At 48.3% G+C, this 17,071-nt stretch overlaps 1 protein-coding gene across 7 annotated transcripts; it reads left to right on the top strand.

Annotated features, from left to right (window-relative positions):
- The first annotated feature begins 5,592 nt into the window (after positions 1 to 5,592).
- Positions 5,593 to 12,376, top strand: LOC143273952 (glutathione S-transferase Mu 6-like). 7 transcript variants are annotated; one of them, XM_076574809.1, is made up of 11 exons: positions 5,593 to 5,787; positions 6,040 to 6,115; positions 6,519 to 6,583; positions 6,875 to 6,956; positions 7,055 to 7,155; positions 8,036 to 8,131; positions 8,216 to 8,326; positions 10,028 to 10,138; positions 10,355 to 10,518; positions 10,622 to 10,712; positions 11,786 to 12,376. In XM_076574809.1, the coding sequence occupies exons 1-9, from the start codon at positions 5,752 to 5,754 to the stop codon at positions 10,385 to 10,387; spliced, it is 711 nt and encodes a 236-aa protein (XP_076430924.1). In that variant the 5' UTR covers positions 5,593 to 5,751; the 3' UTR covers positions 10,388 to 10,518; positions 10,622 to 10,712; positions 11,786 to 12,376. The 7 variants fall into 7 exon arrangements, with proteins under 7 accessions (XP_076430924.1, XP_076430917.1, XP_076430922.1 ...); XM_076574807.1 differs by having other exon boundaries at positions 5,627 to 5,787; positions 6,040 to 6,284; positions 10,471 to 10,518; XM_076574805.1 differs by having other exon boundaries at positions 5,627 to 5,787; positions 6,040 to 6,284.
- Positions 12,377 to 17,071: the final 4,695 nt, after the last annotated feature.

Here is a 17,071-nt window from a genome sequence, read left to right as displayed (position 1 = left end):
AGGATTCTAGTCTGAGGGATATCCAATGAATCTAAGCACACTGAGTTCTTCAGTCCATTCACTGTATCCTTCTAAATTCAGTCTATCTGCACAGTTTCTTTTCTGTTCTCACACTTAGCTCCTCTCAGTCCCTCCTGCTCTCAGTCTCCTGCTCTTCTCTCATCATTCTACCTAGTTCTTTCCATCTCCGGCCTCATCTTGTTCTTCTCAATCAATTCTCCTTCTGCTCCGAGGGAACCAGTATATATACCCAAACAGTAACTCTTTGGCGGGGAATGACTAAAGGGGAGTTCTCTGGTGGGGTCAACTAAAAGCTGAGATCAGTTAGGGAATTTATGTGCTCAAAGTATAATCTAGAAGTGGCTAGGTAGAATGTTAGAGGTCTATAAACGTCACTAGAAAAGCAAAACTGCCTTTAACTGTTTTGTTTTGTTTTTTTTTTTCCTGCTCATCCCAGTTGCAGCCGCTTTCTGGAAGATGGGGAGGGACTTATGCTCGGTTGCTAGGCAACCTAGTTCTTAGCATGTAGCATTTGGTTAGTTAAAGCACATTCACTAAGAGTAATTGCTAAGGAAGTTTAAAACTTAATTTGCACAAGAAGCTTGGCACCTATCTGGCACCTGGCCTTGCCAGAAATCTCCTCAGGTCAATGGGAAATTGTAGCTAGAGTTTTCCTGCCTTGCCCACAGTCATGACAAATCTTTGTCACCCGCCAATCCCACAGCCGCTCAGACCCAACCAAGTAAACACAGAGACTTATATTGCTTACAAACTGTATGGCCGTGGCAGGCTTCTTGCTAACTGTTCTTATAGCTTAAATTAATCCATTTCCATAAATCTATACCTTGCCACGTGGCTGGTGGCTTACCAGGGTCTTCACATGCTGCTGGTCATGGCGGCAGCTGGCAGTGTCTCTCTACCTCAGCCTTCCGCTTCCCAGAATTCTCCTCTCTCCTTGTCCCACCTACTTCCTGCCTGGCCACTGGCCAATCAGTGTTTTATTTATTGACCAATCAGAACAATTTGACATACAGACCATCCCACAGCAGGAAATAACTACCTTCACTCAGTAACCAGCAAATGACTAAAACATCATTTCAGGAATGTGAGCAGTAAATCTCTTAAATTAAAATCTTATGTAAATAACCCGGAGTGAGGGTAAGGAGTTGAGGACTTAATTGCTAATGGTTATTTTCTCTGTCTGTGGGTGAAATGAGCTAATGCTTTTCTGTCTGCATTTGTCCTAGGATAAAAAGATATCTTAGCTAAAATCCTTTTGACTGGGGAATGGCCCTGACCAGATATGTGTAAATGAAGAATAAAGACAGCTGGAGACAGTTATCCCATTGCCCCAAATGTACAGGAGAAGTTGTGCCCGTAAGGTTGAGATGCAATCATGAGATTACATGTGCACATACCCTGGAGATGCAGGGTAAATGGGGAGAATCATAGCTGTTATTGCACAAGAGGTTTACAACAAGAGACAGCCAGCTCATTCAAAAGGCAGTAATTCCATAACTGAACAGAACCCCTTAGTTCTGATAGGTTGACCTTCTGAACTCTAGTTGTCACCTGCTGTATACTTCCATGGACTTTTGCTACCAAGGGCTCTCAGTATTACCACAGTAAATATGACAAATGCATGGGAAAGCAAACAAAGAATAGGCGGTCACACTGTCCCCAACCCCAAATTCAGATGTGCCCATTAAAAAGGCGAGCTGCTAGAAAGCCAGATTTTAAGTGTGGTTATTAAAGAAAGAATAGAGAGTAACTTCATTCTCCTATCCTAAGTATACAATAAAGAAGTCCACTGCAAATGACAAGGTCTCTGCACATTGTGTTCACAGTTAGAAGGGATAAAAATACCCCCCGGAGGGTCTCAGCTGGGAGCAGCACAGGACGAATACTGTAGACACAGGCAACTAAACACGATTTGCTGTGGCTAGACTCCAGGGCGCCTCCGTCCATTCGGTGGGCCTATTGCTCTCTAGAATGGGGGGGTGGGGGGCAGGCATTCTTCAAAAAACAAACCAGAAAAGAAAAAGCAACTGCATGGGAGTTGGCCGGGTCAGTCTGCCATCACTGTTTGTTAGACTTCTTTGCCTGGTTTTCCCCGTTTCCATGGTGTCAGTGGACTAGGAGTCAGCTCAAAGAGATAGCATTCTAGAAAGCAGTTCATCTCCTGGGGAGAGTCCAGGAGATGGGGCATCTCCACTCGGTGGAATCTTTCAGGGTCTCAGCCTCCTTCTTTAGGGTAACTTTCTCCCTGTGAGGTTTTCAGGTTCAAGAGGAGAAGGGGGCACCGAGTCGAGTTGACAGTAGGCCAGAGTTTTGTTAACCGCTGTCAGGCAGGCAGCACAACACAGTAAGGGTCTCAAGAGGGAAGCTCCAGGCCCCTCTAGGAGGGAGAGCAGAGCCTGTTCCCGTAAGATCCCTGGCGAGGGGAGTAACGAAGAAGGGCTGTATCTCAAGGAACTGGGTCCAAGGTCCCCTGATAACACCTAACTAGACTAAGATACAGGGTGTTTTCTTTATTTCTGGCATAAACAAGTGCCTGAGAGTCCCAAGGACATTTCTGAACAAGTGCTTCTGGAAGAACAAAGGGCCTAGTTAGTACATGATAGGACAGCGGTCCTGTCTTGCCTGCAGTCCTCCATGGAGGGCTCTGCTACCTGGAGGGGCTCTTTGCCAGGGACAGGGAGACTAACTCCCTGCCTACATGCTCACTCAATTGTGGGAGAGAGAGAGAGAGAGAGAGAGAGAGAGAGAGAGAGAGAGAGAGAGAAGATAACAGGCCAAGGGAGACGTTCCCAACATGGAAATGGGACGGAGGGGCAGCAGTCAAGACCAATCACATCTCATTGGTGAGGTGTACCGTGCCGTAATCAGGCACAGAATCACCCTAGAATGATGTCAGCCTATGTGAGAGGAGCTAGCTGCAAGTTGCGGGTGTGGGGGGAGAGGGTCAGAGGCCATCTCTTGAATTTACCAGAGGGGAAATACTGAGCGTCAGTCATTGTGTGGGCTACTTGTGGACATTTTTAAGATAGCCCAGACTTTGCACGTCATCTCAGGCCCCCTGCTAGACAGGGCCAGGAAGGGTTTTGATCATCACACAGAGCCTGTGTCTCCTCTGAACTTGTTGAAACTACTTACAATCCAGTTCACTCCACAGGCTGCCCCCAGGATCGCTCCTAACACCCTACTGCAATGAACGAACACGATTATTATCAAGGTCAGAACAGAGTGGATTCTCCCCAGAGTGGACCTTCAGCTCCCAGAGAGTAGAGCCTGTGTCTAGAACTCTCTACTTCTGCCTATGGCCTGTGCCACAGCTTTGTTCCAGTTGGCTCAGATAATCTCTGTACCCCTGGAATTAACAGGCTCAATCATTGAGGAGAAGTGGTTCAGGATGAAGTCCGGACATGGAACCCTTGACTTCACCCATGCTCACCTGTTGCCTGTTCAGATCCATCACTGAGTTTTCTAATAGCCAGCCCATGGGCCGCCAAAGGACTCTCTCTCTCTCTTCCCTCTCAGCCTCAGGTACTCCCCAACTTCATGGAAATGGCCAAGCATTTACTCGTTCCTCTGCCTCCCCACTGAGCTAAGCTTTGACTTCACGACCGACCCTGAGCCCCCAGGTGTATACATGTGCTCCTTGTATACGCATGTGAACATGTGTATGTGGAGGTTAAAGGTTGACCTCTGGCGTCCCTTTGCGTGTAGTTTTTGAGACTGCTCTCTCACAGATCCTGAGTCTGCTGAACCAGCTAGACTGGCAGCTGGAATCCTGCTGCAGCCTGTGTCCCCAGCACTGGGCTTTCTAAGTGCCTGCCACCATGACAAACTTTCCCACATGGGTTAGCACTGAGATCCTAGAGTTGGTCTGGAAAATACTTACCAAGTGAGCCATCCCTCCTGCCACCTGGAGTCTGTTTTTGAAATTCGTCTATCACTGATGCTAAGAACCTGAAAAAGGGAGCCTTGGTTCTCGGGTGACATTGGTAGGATTTTGTCTTTGAGTTTTAACCACACGTGCCACAGTGACTAGAAAGACATTTGAGCCACCCACTTGTACCCAAACACACATGATCCAGGAGCCTGGGCCGGGGCTGAAACCAATGAGCTGGACAGCTGAGAGTTTGACTCTTAGGTGCTTGGGTCCTCTGCAGAGTCCTTCAAGGTCCTCTCTGGACAGAAGCCTGTTGTCCCTGGGGATCAGGAGAGGTATCTGGTCCCTCCTGGCCACTGTGCTGTTGAGTTCAGGATTCTGTCCATGTGGTGGGACAGAATTTCACAAGCCCTCTGTATCTGATTCTTGGATCTAGCTCACAAATATGGCCAAAGTACTCATTAATTTATTAATTACTAGCTTGATGGCCAAAGGGCTGGGTCCTGGTGGTGATCTGAATGAGAATGCCCCCTATAGGCTCATATGTTTGAGTGCCGGGTCCCCACTTAGTGAAACTGTTTGGGAAGGATTAGGAGGTGTGGCCTTGCTGGAGGAGGTGTGTCACTGGGGGTCTGCTTTGAGATTTCAAAAGTTCATGCCCTTCTAGTTAGTTCTCTGTCTCTCTGTCTCTGTCTCTGTCTCTGTCTCTGTCTCTCTCTCTCTCTCTGCCTCCTGCTTGTGAATCAGATGTGAGCTCTCAGCTACTGCTCCGGCACCATGCCTGCCTGTCTGGTTACCTCTGCCATGCTCCTCACCATGATGATCATGGACTCTCCCTCTGAAACTGTAAGCCCTCATTAAATGTCTCTTCTGTAAGTTGCTGTCTTAGTTGGGGTTTTCATTGCTGTGAACAGACACCACGCCCACAGCAACTCTCATAAAGGAAACATTTAGTTGTGGAGACGACTTGCTTACAACTTCAGAGGTTCAGCCCATGATCATCATGGCAGGGAGCATGATGGTGTGCAAGCAGACATGATGCTGGCTGACAGGCCTTACATCTTGACTTGACTCAGAGGCAACAGGAAGTCGACTGAGTGAAGTTTGGGAAAAGGGACCTCAAAGCCTGCCCCCACAGCGACACACACATCCTCTAAGAAGGCCACCCCTCCGAATAGTGCCACTCCTTCTGGGAGTCATTTTCTTTCAAACCACCACAATCGCCTTGGTCATGGTGTCTGTCACAGCAGTAGGAAAGCAGCCTTCAAATCCCCCCGAAGAGACACAGAGACTGTTTGCTCTTCTGTTTGACCCTTTCCCGGGCAGTTTCCATTTCACCGCTCCTGCACCTGCAGGTTGTGCGGACCATAAAGCCTGCAGTTTATTAGGTTGGCAGGGTCCTTTCTTCCAGTGACGGGTACAAGAATAGACTCTCAGGTTGAGAGAATGCCTTTTCATGCATACATTGAGATCTGAGCCTCCCTGAAGGACAGATTCCCACAGTCTAGGTGTGAAAACCCATCTACAAGAAAAGGAGAGGGGCAGAACAGGACTGTCTCCAGGGATACCGCCAACTTCCTGAGGATCCAGCAGGTGGCAGACGGGAGCAGGCCTGCCTTTGGTATTTGAAAACTCAGCCCCGCCTCCGGATATTGGCCCCCGGGCTTGGATTGGCTTTTACTCCCCTCAGTCATGGTGGGTTGGGCTTTAAGGCTCGGTGGTTGGCTCCTGCAGGGGCGGGGCAGAGCCGCTCTGGAACTGCTCTTGGATTCTTCACACTGTGCGCTGCTCTCAGCAAGTGGAGTCTTTTCTGACCGTGGCCTGACTGCACAGTCTCCAAGGCTGGAATAGAAATCATGTCCGTGACTCTGGGTTACTGGGATATCCGTGGAGTAAGTGAAAGTCTGGGCCGCTAGGTGGGAAGAGCCCAGGGTCAGAACACAAAAGGAAGATTCCCATCAGGGTTTTCTTGAGCCCTTTACCTGTCTTTCTCAGAACCACCCTGCCCAGGCCCTCCTCTCTCCTTGCCTCCCTCCCTCTCCTCCACCTCTCTTTTTAGTAAAAGGCGGGGAGGCTTTCCTAGAGGAGGTGAGGTCAATTTAGGATCTCGCTAACCGTGCCTTGTTACCGGCCATCTCTCACAGCTGGGTCACGCCATCCGCCTGCTCCTGGAATACACGGAGACAGACTACCAAGAGAAGAGATACTCCATGGGGGATGGTAATGACATTCTTCTGGTCAGACTCTTCCCCAACTCTGCCCATCGATGCCCAGGGGCTTCTGCCTGGCTCCCTGTTTCTCAGCTCTCCTCCAGATGAACCCAGAGCTTACCCCTTCCAGAAACCTCCTGCTGGTGCAGCTTTGTTTTTCATACAGAATCTTGCTGGTGGTATGCTGGCCCTTTTCCTGTAACTGGGGGAGGTTCTCCCAGTACTCCTTATTCATGCAAGGCCCACAGCCACTAAGGCACTATTCAAATACTCAGCTTTGGGGTGAAAGATTTACTGGGTCAAACTGCATATTCCCTTTACAAGGAGTCAGTCCTGCCCTCGACTCTTTGGGAGGGTTCTGGGGAAGGAGGCTTAGACTCGGGTGATCTCTCTTCACATCGTCTTGTCTACAGCTCCCGATTATGACCGAAGCCAGTGGCTGAATGACAAATTCAAGCTGGGCCTGGACTTTCCCAATGTAGGTGCAGGGAAGGGGAGGTTTGGGGAAGGCATGGTGTCCTCACCTCATCTCCTTGCCTGGCTGAGGGGGTTGGGATCAGAGCTTCTGCTCTCCTGCTCCCACTCCTGGTGGCTGCACAGTGTCTCTGATGGGCTGGGTCCCAGCTCCTCCTTTCAGTGTGCAGTGTGAGCTCCATAGAGGGCTCACCATGCCAGGCCCATGGAGTGCCAGGCTTCATGTCTGTCCCGACCTAGGGAAGCAATGAACAGACCCCACATCACATCTGACCATCCTTGCTTGTCCATCCAGCTGCCCTACTTAATTGATGGGTCACACAAGATCACCCAGAGCAACGCCATCCTGCGCTACCTTGCCCGCAAACACAACCTGTGTGAGTGGAGCCGGCTACAGGAAGGGGCACGGTGGCCATCGCCCTGGGCTTGGCTGGGGTGGGATGCTGAGGGTGAGTCTGTGCTGTCTGTGCTGCAGGTGGGGAGACAGAAGAGGAGAGGGTTCGTATGGACATTTTGGAGAACCAGGCTATGGACAGCCGCATCCAGATGGGCATGCTCTGCTACAGTCCTGACTTTGTGAGTCCCTACTGCATGGCATAGCCTGGGTTTGCAGGAGTTAAGGGCTTGTGTTCATACCCACACGTGTCCTCTTTGGGGTTTGGACCCACCCATCCTGAACTGCCAAGCTTTCCTATCCTACCAACAGGTTGAGCTCCCAACCCAGCCTCATTTTGTCAATAAACACCATGAATCAATTCCAAGAAGTTTTGAGGTGTTGTGACACCAATGGTTGAGAATTCATTTCCTGTATAGTAAATTCAAATGTTCAATTCTCTTCGACTTTGACCTTGACCACTGCCGTGTACCACCTTGTCTACTTCACACACCAGCTACCACTCCTGGAGTTCACAGATGAAACCCAGATGGAACGAAGTCATGGTGTTCAGAAATGTACCCAACAGTTTCCCCAGAGCTGAGTCCTTAGGAGCAGCAAAAAGCAGGGCCTCTTGCTAAAAGGCAGCTTATGATGAGCTGGAGGACCACTGTCTTTCAACATCCAACACTGTTCAACTGTATTCGCCCTACTCAGATACTGTTTGTGTATTTGTCCTTGTACCATCTCTTAGAACTCTCCTCTTCTCTTGAAATTGTTAAATACGTTGCTTTTCTGCTTCTACTGGACCTCTGAATCAAGAAGCTACCAGCTACCCAGGAAGTCCTAGATTAGATGTCAGTCATAACAGACGGGACAGTGTGGCGTTCCCGCATAACTTCTAGTCACCCCTGAGAGATGAAGCCTGCTAGCAGACAGGATTCTAACCACTAAAACAGTGAGGCATTAAATGGTATGGGTCCAGGATTAGGAAAGTGCCTGCTCCTTTGCCCAGCCCCGAGAGGCCATTCTTTCTCCCTCAGGGACTGTATGAGGGTTATGACAGCTGTTTTTTTACCTCAGGAGAAACAGAAGCCAGAGTTCCTGAAGGGCCTCCCAGATCACCTGAAGCTCTACTCTGAGTTCCTGGGGAAGCAGCCATGGTTTGCAGGGGACAAGGTCAAGAGGGTAACTGGTGAGGAGGGGGAGTTGCCTTTCTTCCCAGATGACCAGATCCCATCTCACTGACCCTGCTTCCTGCAGATCACCTATGTGGATTTCCTTGTCTATGATGTCCTTGACCAGCACCGTATATTTGAGCCCAAGTGCCTGGATGCCTTCCCAAACCTGAAGGACTTCTTGGCCCGCTTTGAGGTGATGCCCTGGTCCTCCTTGCTCTTGGCTGTCCTTCCCTGCCCCCTTTCCAGGATGCTTCCCTATTCTGAGGGTTAAAAGAAGACTAACAAGGATCTATTGAGCACTGGCTTTCTGCCAGGACCTGTGATCAGCCGCTTAGATCTGTGGAGTCCATTTATCATTGCAACAGCTGGCCACCTGGATAGAATTAGATGTCCCACTGGACTGATAAGGAATCTGAGACTGTGGAGGGCAAGCTGCTTGCTCAAGGTCCTGGTGCCAGCAGAGGCTGTTCTGGGCTCCTGACTGCCTTTGGCTTCTAAAGGCAGCTTTCAGTGTCTGTCTCTGATTTGTGCAAAATGGAAAGTCAGGCCTTTGTACATCCTGGGTTTCCTGCCCAGGACCTGTGGTATGCAGAACATGTGAAGAATGTGTTTGTTCCTGCAGCCATTAGGCTGAGACCAAGGCAGACTGGTGTGCAGCACCAAGACATCCTCAATGGTCATATCTGATCTGCAGAATGATGTAGTCAGTTCATGTTCCTGACTAGGGAAGCATTGTGACCCTGGCTGTTCCCATGGGAGATTTTATCTCGAGGTCTGTTGGTGGGTTGCTCTTACCTCCTTTCCTCTTTCATATCTCACGTTCCTCTAGGAGATGAAGTCATCCTTTTATTTTTATTCAGATTCTTTGGAATTTTCCCCTGTGTGTGGCACAGGATCAGGCCCAGCAGGACATGCGATAATGTCCCTCCATTCTGGGCTGAGTGCAGCTGGAAGCGGTAGGCAGGGCAGAGATGCACGTGGTATTAGTGGAGGCCCTCATCTCACAGTTACTCACAACCATGCTGAACTCTCTGTTTGGACAGGAACGAGACCTATTTTTTTTTTCAGATTTGTGTATTGGAGCCGTTAGTGCAGCCACAGACCTCAGGCTGGCAGCGTTTCTCCTTCTCCTCCACTCTCCACGCAGGGATGCACTTGTTTTTCAGTTAGTTCTCACCAGCTCTGGTTCTGGTCCACATGGCGTGGCCTTGGGAGTGTGCAAGAGGTGGCCTGGCTGAGGAATGGGTGATTGTGGGGTACAGAAGCCCTTGTTCTGAGCACAGATGGGTGTGGCTTGTTGGGGTGGCCCTGGCTCTCTGTTGGTCTTTAGAAATGATCTGCGCACTTCTGCTGAGGTGTCCTGGGACACACTCCACTGCCTCAGAGCTAGAGATGAGGTTGCTTGGGGCTCAGGCAGAGTGCTCAGGGCTCCGGTGGAGAGGCCTCAGCTTCAGGGGGACAGCTGGAGCTTGCCTGTCCCTGCTTTGCATCCCCCTGGCCCTCTCCACTCACACTCAGGGTTTGCTGAATCTCTGGGCAGGACCTGGGCTCTCTTCTGAGCCCCAGGCAAGTTCTCAGCCCTGTTGGTTTTCTGGCTCCTTGCTTCTTTTCCTCATAGGGCAGCCAGGAGTGACAGTGCCCCCTATGGGAGGCAGGGGGGAAATGCACAGAGAGCAGAGTGGCAGCCACAGAGCTGGGCTGAGCCTCTTAGCCATGGGAGAATGAGGAAGTTTCTTAACCTCTGGGCACCTCAGCATCCCTGCTGAATGGTGGTGGTGGGACTGGTTTTGCAGGGTGGTTGGGTGGATTTTCTAGATCTGGCCTTTAAAGTCTCTTGGATGTTCCTAGGGTGAGTTTGCCCACCTGATGCCCTTCTTTCTCCTTCCTGCTACAGGGCCTGAAGAAGATCTCTGCCTATATGAAGAGCAGCCGCTTCCTCCCAAGGCCTGTGTACTTAAAACTGGCCACGTGGGGTAACAAGCAGGACCCCGCACTGCTGGTCCCGGTAGGGAGACCTTCATGCACCTGGCGCTCTGGACTTTGAACCGTCCTTGGCTCCTGCTGTCTACTCTGGTTCAATCTTCCCTTCCTTTCTGCCTTTTCCATTTCCTTCTCCTCCACCAGGGTCACTGCGTCCCCTCCATCCCCAGTCATAGTGAAGGCTGTACGTGTTCAGCTCATCACTTCGTTGGTTCTTTCCTTCTCGTCCTCGTTTCTTCAGGTTCCAACCAGACAGTCCCAGGCTTTGCTTTGAGCAGCTTCATTGACGCCATACTCTCCACGTTGCCTGAGATCAGCCTTGTCTGGACTCCACCTACTCTGTGTCTTGTCTTATAGCCCGCGGCTCTACAGACCGCGTGGACTCGGTAGAGTTCACGGGAAGAGGTGGGTAATGAGACTGTGACCGGAGCTCCCAATCAAATATGGTCCTTGATGTCGTCTGGAAACTCTGACCCTGGGATTGAGGATGGTGCTCCTTCTGTGCCAGGTCCTTGTTCATCCTGCAGTATGGAGTCCCTCCATTGGCCGTGTATCCTTGTGTGTCGGGCCTCGAAGCAATGTCTGCCTGATGGGAAGAGGTGAGCAGGCTCTAGACTCAACATCTGTTCTCACCTAGAAGTCTTTCGTGAACTGAATGCTCAGTTTTCTGAACATTCTTCTTTCTTCTCAAGATGTCTCCCCATAAATATTCCCACTGCTTGTGACTGGGGTTGTGGGTGTTTTTGCCTGTCAATCATAGGCTCCATTGAAGGATCCAGGCATTGTTAGATGCTAAAAGCCTCCTTTGATGAGGGCCAGATCCTGGATTCTGGCCTTTGTCAAGCACATCCTTCGACCTACCTGTAACTAGGAACAGGTTGGAGGACAGCCCTGCAGGGACCTACCTGTAACTAGGAACAGGTTGGAGGACAGCCCTGCAGGGCACTGTCCTTATGCCAAGTTCCAGCTGCTGCAACTACAGCAGTTAAGAAATGAGCACTCACAGGCAGGATGTGAGGTCACTGTGAAATAAGTGATTAATTAAAAGCTTGTGAGATAAGAGAAGAGATTATTTCCTTTATTTATTGATTAATCCGGTAAGATCAAAATCCTTTAAGCCAGCCCTTATTAAACATTGACTCACGTGAGTAGACTAAAGGGTAAACTGTGTCTCAGAGGGCCACACTGCAGCTTCCATAAGAGTCTTCTCTTTTTTTTTTGTTTTGTTTTTGGGGGTTTTGTTTGTTTGTTTGTTTTTTGTTTGGTTTGGTTTTGGATTTTCTTTTTTTTTTTTTTTTTTTTTTTTGGATTTTCTTTTAAATTTGTTTTTGATTTGGAGGAGAGGTTGCAAGGGCAGAGGGCAGATTCCAGGAGATGGGGAGATAAGTGGGATTGGAAAGCATGATGTAAAATCCACAGAGTCAATAAAATTTAAAACAAACAAACACAAACAAACCAAAAAACAAAAACCATTAACTCAAACACAGATGAACTAACAGGAAAAAGGGAAGTTAAAGGGAATTTGATCAAAGTTAAGTAGGTAGACACAAATATTAAATGGGATTAAAAGTGTGTGTGTGTGTGTGTGTGTGTGTGTGTGCATATGGAAATCAGAGGTTGATAACGTCAGATGTCTTCTTCAAGCATCCTCTACCTTACTTCTTTTTTTCAGACTTTGTCTCATACTGGTCCTGAAGCTCACTGATTTGGCTGAATCACCTGGCTAGCAAGTCCCAGGACTCTTCTTGCTTCCCTCTCCCTGCACTGAAATGGACAGGCTCACACTTCCTAGCCTGGCTTTTACACAGGTGCCAGGAACTGGACTCAGCTGGTCGAGCACGCACAGTGTGCAAGTACTTTACTGACTGAGCCATCCCTCCAGCCCTCCTGGGCTCTTCTGACTCCTCCGCTGCATGCTGTTCTGTAGAAGTCTCATTGAGCGCATTCCACACACAGTGGCTGCAACACAGAGAACACCACACAACTCAACTCGGGCAAAGGACCTACATGGACTTTTCTTTTTCTTGGAAAGATATGCAAGCGTCTATAAGCACAGGAAAAGTTGTTCAAGAATCAGTTATCACTAGAGAAATGTAGGACACAACGGCATTCCACATCTGCCTAACACATATCTCATTAGTCACTGTCAGTAAGCCACAGCCGGTGATTGTGTGGAGTAACTGGGACGTTCTCGCTCTGGGTTGTAAACTGCTACAGCACTGTGGAAATTAGGTTGTGCCTCATAAAAGAAGTGATAGAATTACTTATGGTGAACCAATTCCTTTTCTAGGTATATACTCAAAATAATTCAAGGTTCATATATAACATATATGCATATAATATATAGTATATATGTACCATATATAGTGGATTTATATAACTATTTTGGCTTTTTTAGACAAAATTTCTCTCTTTAGCTCTCAAACTGGCCTAGAATTATTTATGGAGCCTAGATTGGCCAAGACTTATAATCTTCTTGCCTAAAAGCTTCCTGAGTCTTTAGGATTACAGATATGTGCCACCATGGCCAGTTCAAATATGTATTTGTATGCCCATGTTCAAAGAAGCATTATTCTGATGAATAAAATATGAAAGCAACCCATGAACCTATTCACAAATGAATGTAAAAAGAAAATGCAGTATAGGAACACAGAGGAATACTTTTCAGTGTTAAAGAGGAGGGCTATTTTGACACATGGTAAAGCTTAGATGAAACTGGAGCCATCAGAACTGGTACAAAACAAAACAAAACAAAACATAAAAACCCAAAACAGCACTGCAAACATTTTACAATTCTGATTATATTAGCTACTTTCCCTATCATTCTGACAAAATACTGGGCAGGACACAACTGAAGGGCAAAAAGATTTATTTAGGTGAATATTTCATAAAGTTTGACCCACAGTCCCTTGGCTCTGTGTGCTCAGGCAGACTATCATGGTGGCCAGAACATACGGTGGAGGCTGGTTTTCCCTTCTTGGTGGGTAAGAGGCAGAGTGTGACAGGAAGAATCCTTAGATTGTCCTCTGCAAGGACCCGTTCCCAGGCATCTCAGTCTCATGTTCTAGATTTTCCACCACCTCACACGACAGTGCCACACTCAAGTGTCCGGAATATGACCCTGCGGGTACAGTCGTATTTGAGCCACAACATGAGGAAGGCCCAATAGTCACGGAGATGGTGGCTTCTGCAGGCTGCAGGGAAAGGGAGCTGGCAGGATCTCCAACTTCACAGAAGGAAAAGGGCCGCAGAGATGAGTGGTGGCAGCTGCCAGCACAGTGCCCGTGACAATACTGAGCTGACACAGCGGGAATGTGATCTTATAGAATTTACATTACCCAAAACGATATAAGGTCCAGCCTTTGTTGTTTGCTCCCGGGGTCCGTGGAAGAACCTAACAACCAGCTGAGGATTCTGGTCTGAGGGATATCCAATGAATCTAAGCACACTGAGTTCTTCAGTCCATTCACTTTATCCTTCTAAATTCAGTCTATCTGCACAGTTTTTCTGTTCTCACACTTAGCTCCTCTCAGTCTCCTGCTCTTCTCTCATCATTCTACCTAGTTCTTTCCATCTCCGGCCTCATCTTGTTCTTCTCAATCAATTCTCCTTCTGCTCCGAGGGAACCAGTATATATACCCAAACAGTAACTCTTTGGCGGGGAATGACTAAAGGGGAGTTCTCTGGTGGGGTCAACTAAAAGCTGAGATCAGTTAGGGAATTTATGTGCTCAAAGTATAATCTAGAAGTGGCTAGGTAGAATGTTAGAGGTCTATAAAAGTCACTAGAAAAGCAAAACTGCCTTTAACTGTTTTGTTTTGTTTTGTTTTTTCCTGCTCATCCCAGTTGCAGCCACTTTCTGGAAGGTGGGGAGGGACTTATGCTCGGTTGCTAGGCAACCTAGTTCTTAGCATGTAGCATTTGGTTAGTAAAAGCACATTCACTAAGAGTAATTGCTAAGGAAGTTTAAAACTTAATTTGCACAAGAAGCTTGGCACCTATCTGGCACCTGGCCTTGCCAGAAATCTCCTCAGGTCAATGGGAAATTGTAGCTAGAGTTTTTCTGCCTTGCCCACAGTCAGGACAAATCTTTGTCACCCGCCAGTCCCACAGCTGCTCAGACCCAACCAAGTAAACACAGAGACTTATATTGCTTACAAACTGTATGGCCGTGGCAGGCTTCTTGCTAACTGTTCTTATATCTTACATTAATCCATTTCCATAAATCTATACCTTGCCACGTGGCTGGTGGCTTACTGGCGTCTTCACATGCTGCTGGTCATGGCGGGAGCTGGCAGTGTCTTTCCTCAGCCTTCCGCTTCCCAGAATTCTCCTCTCTCCTTGTCCCACCTACTTCCTGCCTGGCCACTGGTCAATCAGTGTTTTATTTATTGACCAATCAGAACAATTTGACATACAGACCGTCCCACAGCAGGAAATAACTACCTTCACTCAGTAACCAGCAAATGACTAAAACATCATTTCAGGAATGTGAGCAGTAAATCTCTTAAAATAGAATTTTATGTAAATAACCCGGAGTGAGGGTAAGGAGTTGAGGACTTAATTGCTAATGGTTATTTTCTCTGTCTGTGGGTGAGATGAGCTAATGTTTTTCTGTCTGCATTTGTCCTAGGATAAAAAGATATCTTAGCTAAAATCCTTTTGACTGGGGAATGGCCCTGACCAGATATGTGTAAATGAAGAATAAAGACAGCTGGGGACAGTTGTCCCATTGCCCCAAATGTACAGGAGAAGTTGTGCCCATAAGGTTGAGATGCGATCATGAGATTACATGTGGACATACCCTGGAGATGCAGGGCAAATGGGGAGAATCATAGCTGTTATTGCACAAGAGGTTTACAACAAGAGACAGCCAGCTCATTCAAAAGGCAGTAATTCCATAACTGAACAGAACCCCTTAGTTCTGATAGGTTGACCTTCTGAACTCTAGTTGTCACCTGCTGTATACTCCCATGGTCTTTTGCTACCAAGGGCTCTCAGTATTACCACAGTAAATATGACAAATGCATGGGAAAGCAAACAAAGAATAGGTGGTCACACTGTCCCCACCCCCAAATTCAGATGTGCCCATTAAAAAGGCGAGCTGCTAGAAAGCCAGATTTTAAGTGTGGTTATTAAAGAAAGAATCGAGAGTAACTTCATTCTTCTATCCTAAGTATACAATAAAGAAGTCCACTGCAAATGACAAGGTCTCTGCACATTGTGTTCACAGTTAGAAGGGATAAAAATACCCCCTGGAGGGTCTCAGCTGGGAGCAGCACAGGACCAATACTGTAGACACAGGCAACTAAACATGATTTGCTGTGGCTAGACTCCAGGGCGCCTCCGTCCATTCGGTGGGCCTCTTGCTCTCTAGAATGGGGGGGGTGGGGGGCAGGCATTCTTCAAAAAACAAACCAGAAAAGAAAAAGCAACTGCATGGGAGTTGGCCGGGTCAGTCTGCCGTCACTGTTTGTTAGACTTCTTTGCCTGGTTTTCCCCGTTTCCATGGTGTCAGTGGACTAGGAGTCAGCTCAAAGAGATAGCAGTCTAGAAAGCAGTTCATCTCCTGGGGAGAGTCCAGGAGATGGGGCATCTCCACTCGGTGGAATCTTTCAGGGTCTCAGCCTCTTTCTTTAGGGTAACTTTCTCCCTGTGAGGTTTTCAGGTTCAAGAGGAGAAGGGGGCACCGAGTCAAGTTGACAGTAGGCCAGAGTTTTGTTAACCGCTGTCAGGCAGGCAGCACAACACAGTAAGGGTCTCAAGAGGGAAGCTCCAGGCCCCTCTAGGAGGGAGAGCAGAGCCTGTTCCCAAGAGATCCCTGGCGAGGGGAGTAACGAGGAAGGGCTGCATCTCAAGGAACTGGGTCCAAGGTCCCCTGATAACACCTAACTAGACTAAGATACAGGGTGTTTTCTTTATTTCTGGCATAAACAAGTGCTTGAGAGTCCCAAGGACATTTCTGAACAAGTGCTTCTGGAAGAACAAAGGGCCTAGTTAGTACATGATAGGACAGCGGTCCTGTCTTGCCTGCAGTCCTCCATAGAGGGCCCTGCTACCTGGAGGGGCTCTTTACCAGGGACAGGAAGACTAACTCCCTGCCTACATGCTCTCTCAATTGTGGGAGAGAGAGAGAGAGAGAGAGAGAGAGAGAGAGAGAGAGAGAGAGAGAGAGAGAGAGAGAAGATAACAGGCCAAGGGAGACGTTCCCAACATGGAAATGTGGTGGAGGGGCAGCAGTCAAGACCAATCACATCTCATTGGTGAGGTGTACCGTGCCATAATCAGGCACAGAATCACCCTAGAATGATGTCAGCCTATGTGAGAGGAGCTAGCTGCAAGTTGCGGGTGTGGGGGGAGAGGGTCAGAGGCCATCTCTTGAATTTACCAGAGGGGAAATACTGAGCGTCAGTCATTGTGTGGGCTACTTGTGGACATTTTTAAGATAGCCCAGACTTTCCACGTCATCTCATGCCCCCTGCTAGACAGGGCCAGGAAGGGTTTTGATCATCACACAGAGCCTGTGTCTCCTCTGAACTTGTTGAAACTACTTACAATCCAGTTCACTCCACAGGCTGCCCCCAGGATCGCTCCTAACACCCTACTGCAATGAACGAACACGATTATTATCAATGTCAGAACAGAGTGGATTCTCCCCAGAGTGGACCTTCAGCTCCCAGAGAGTAGAGCCGGTGTCTAGAACTCTCTACTTCTGCCTATGGCCTGTGCCACAGCTTTGTTCCAGTTGGCTCAGATAATCTCTGTACCCCTGGAATTAACAGGCTCACTCATTGAGAAGAAGTGGTTCAGGATGAAGTCCAGACATGGAATCCTTGACTTCACCCATGCTCACCTGTTGCCTGTTCAGATCCATCACTGAGTTTTCTAATAGCCAGCCCATAGGCCGCCAAAGGACTCTCTCTCTCTCTTCCCTCTCAGCCTCAGGTACTCCCCAACT

Source organism: Peromyscus maniculatus, chromosome 6, assembly GCF_049852395.1.
Source record: "Peromyscus maniculatus bairdii isolate BWxNUB_F1_BW_parent chromosome 6, HU_Pman_BW_mat_3.1, whole genome shotgun sequence".
NCBI lineage: Eukaryota > Metazoa > Chordata > Mammalia > Rodentia > Cricetidae > Peromyscus > Peromyscus maniculatus.
This window is presented reverse-complemented; position numbering and strand designations above follow the sequence as displayed.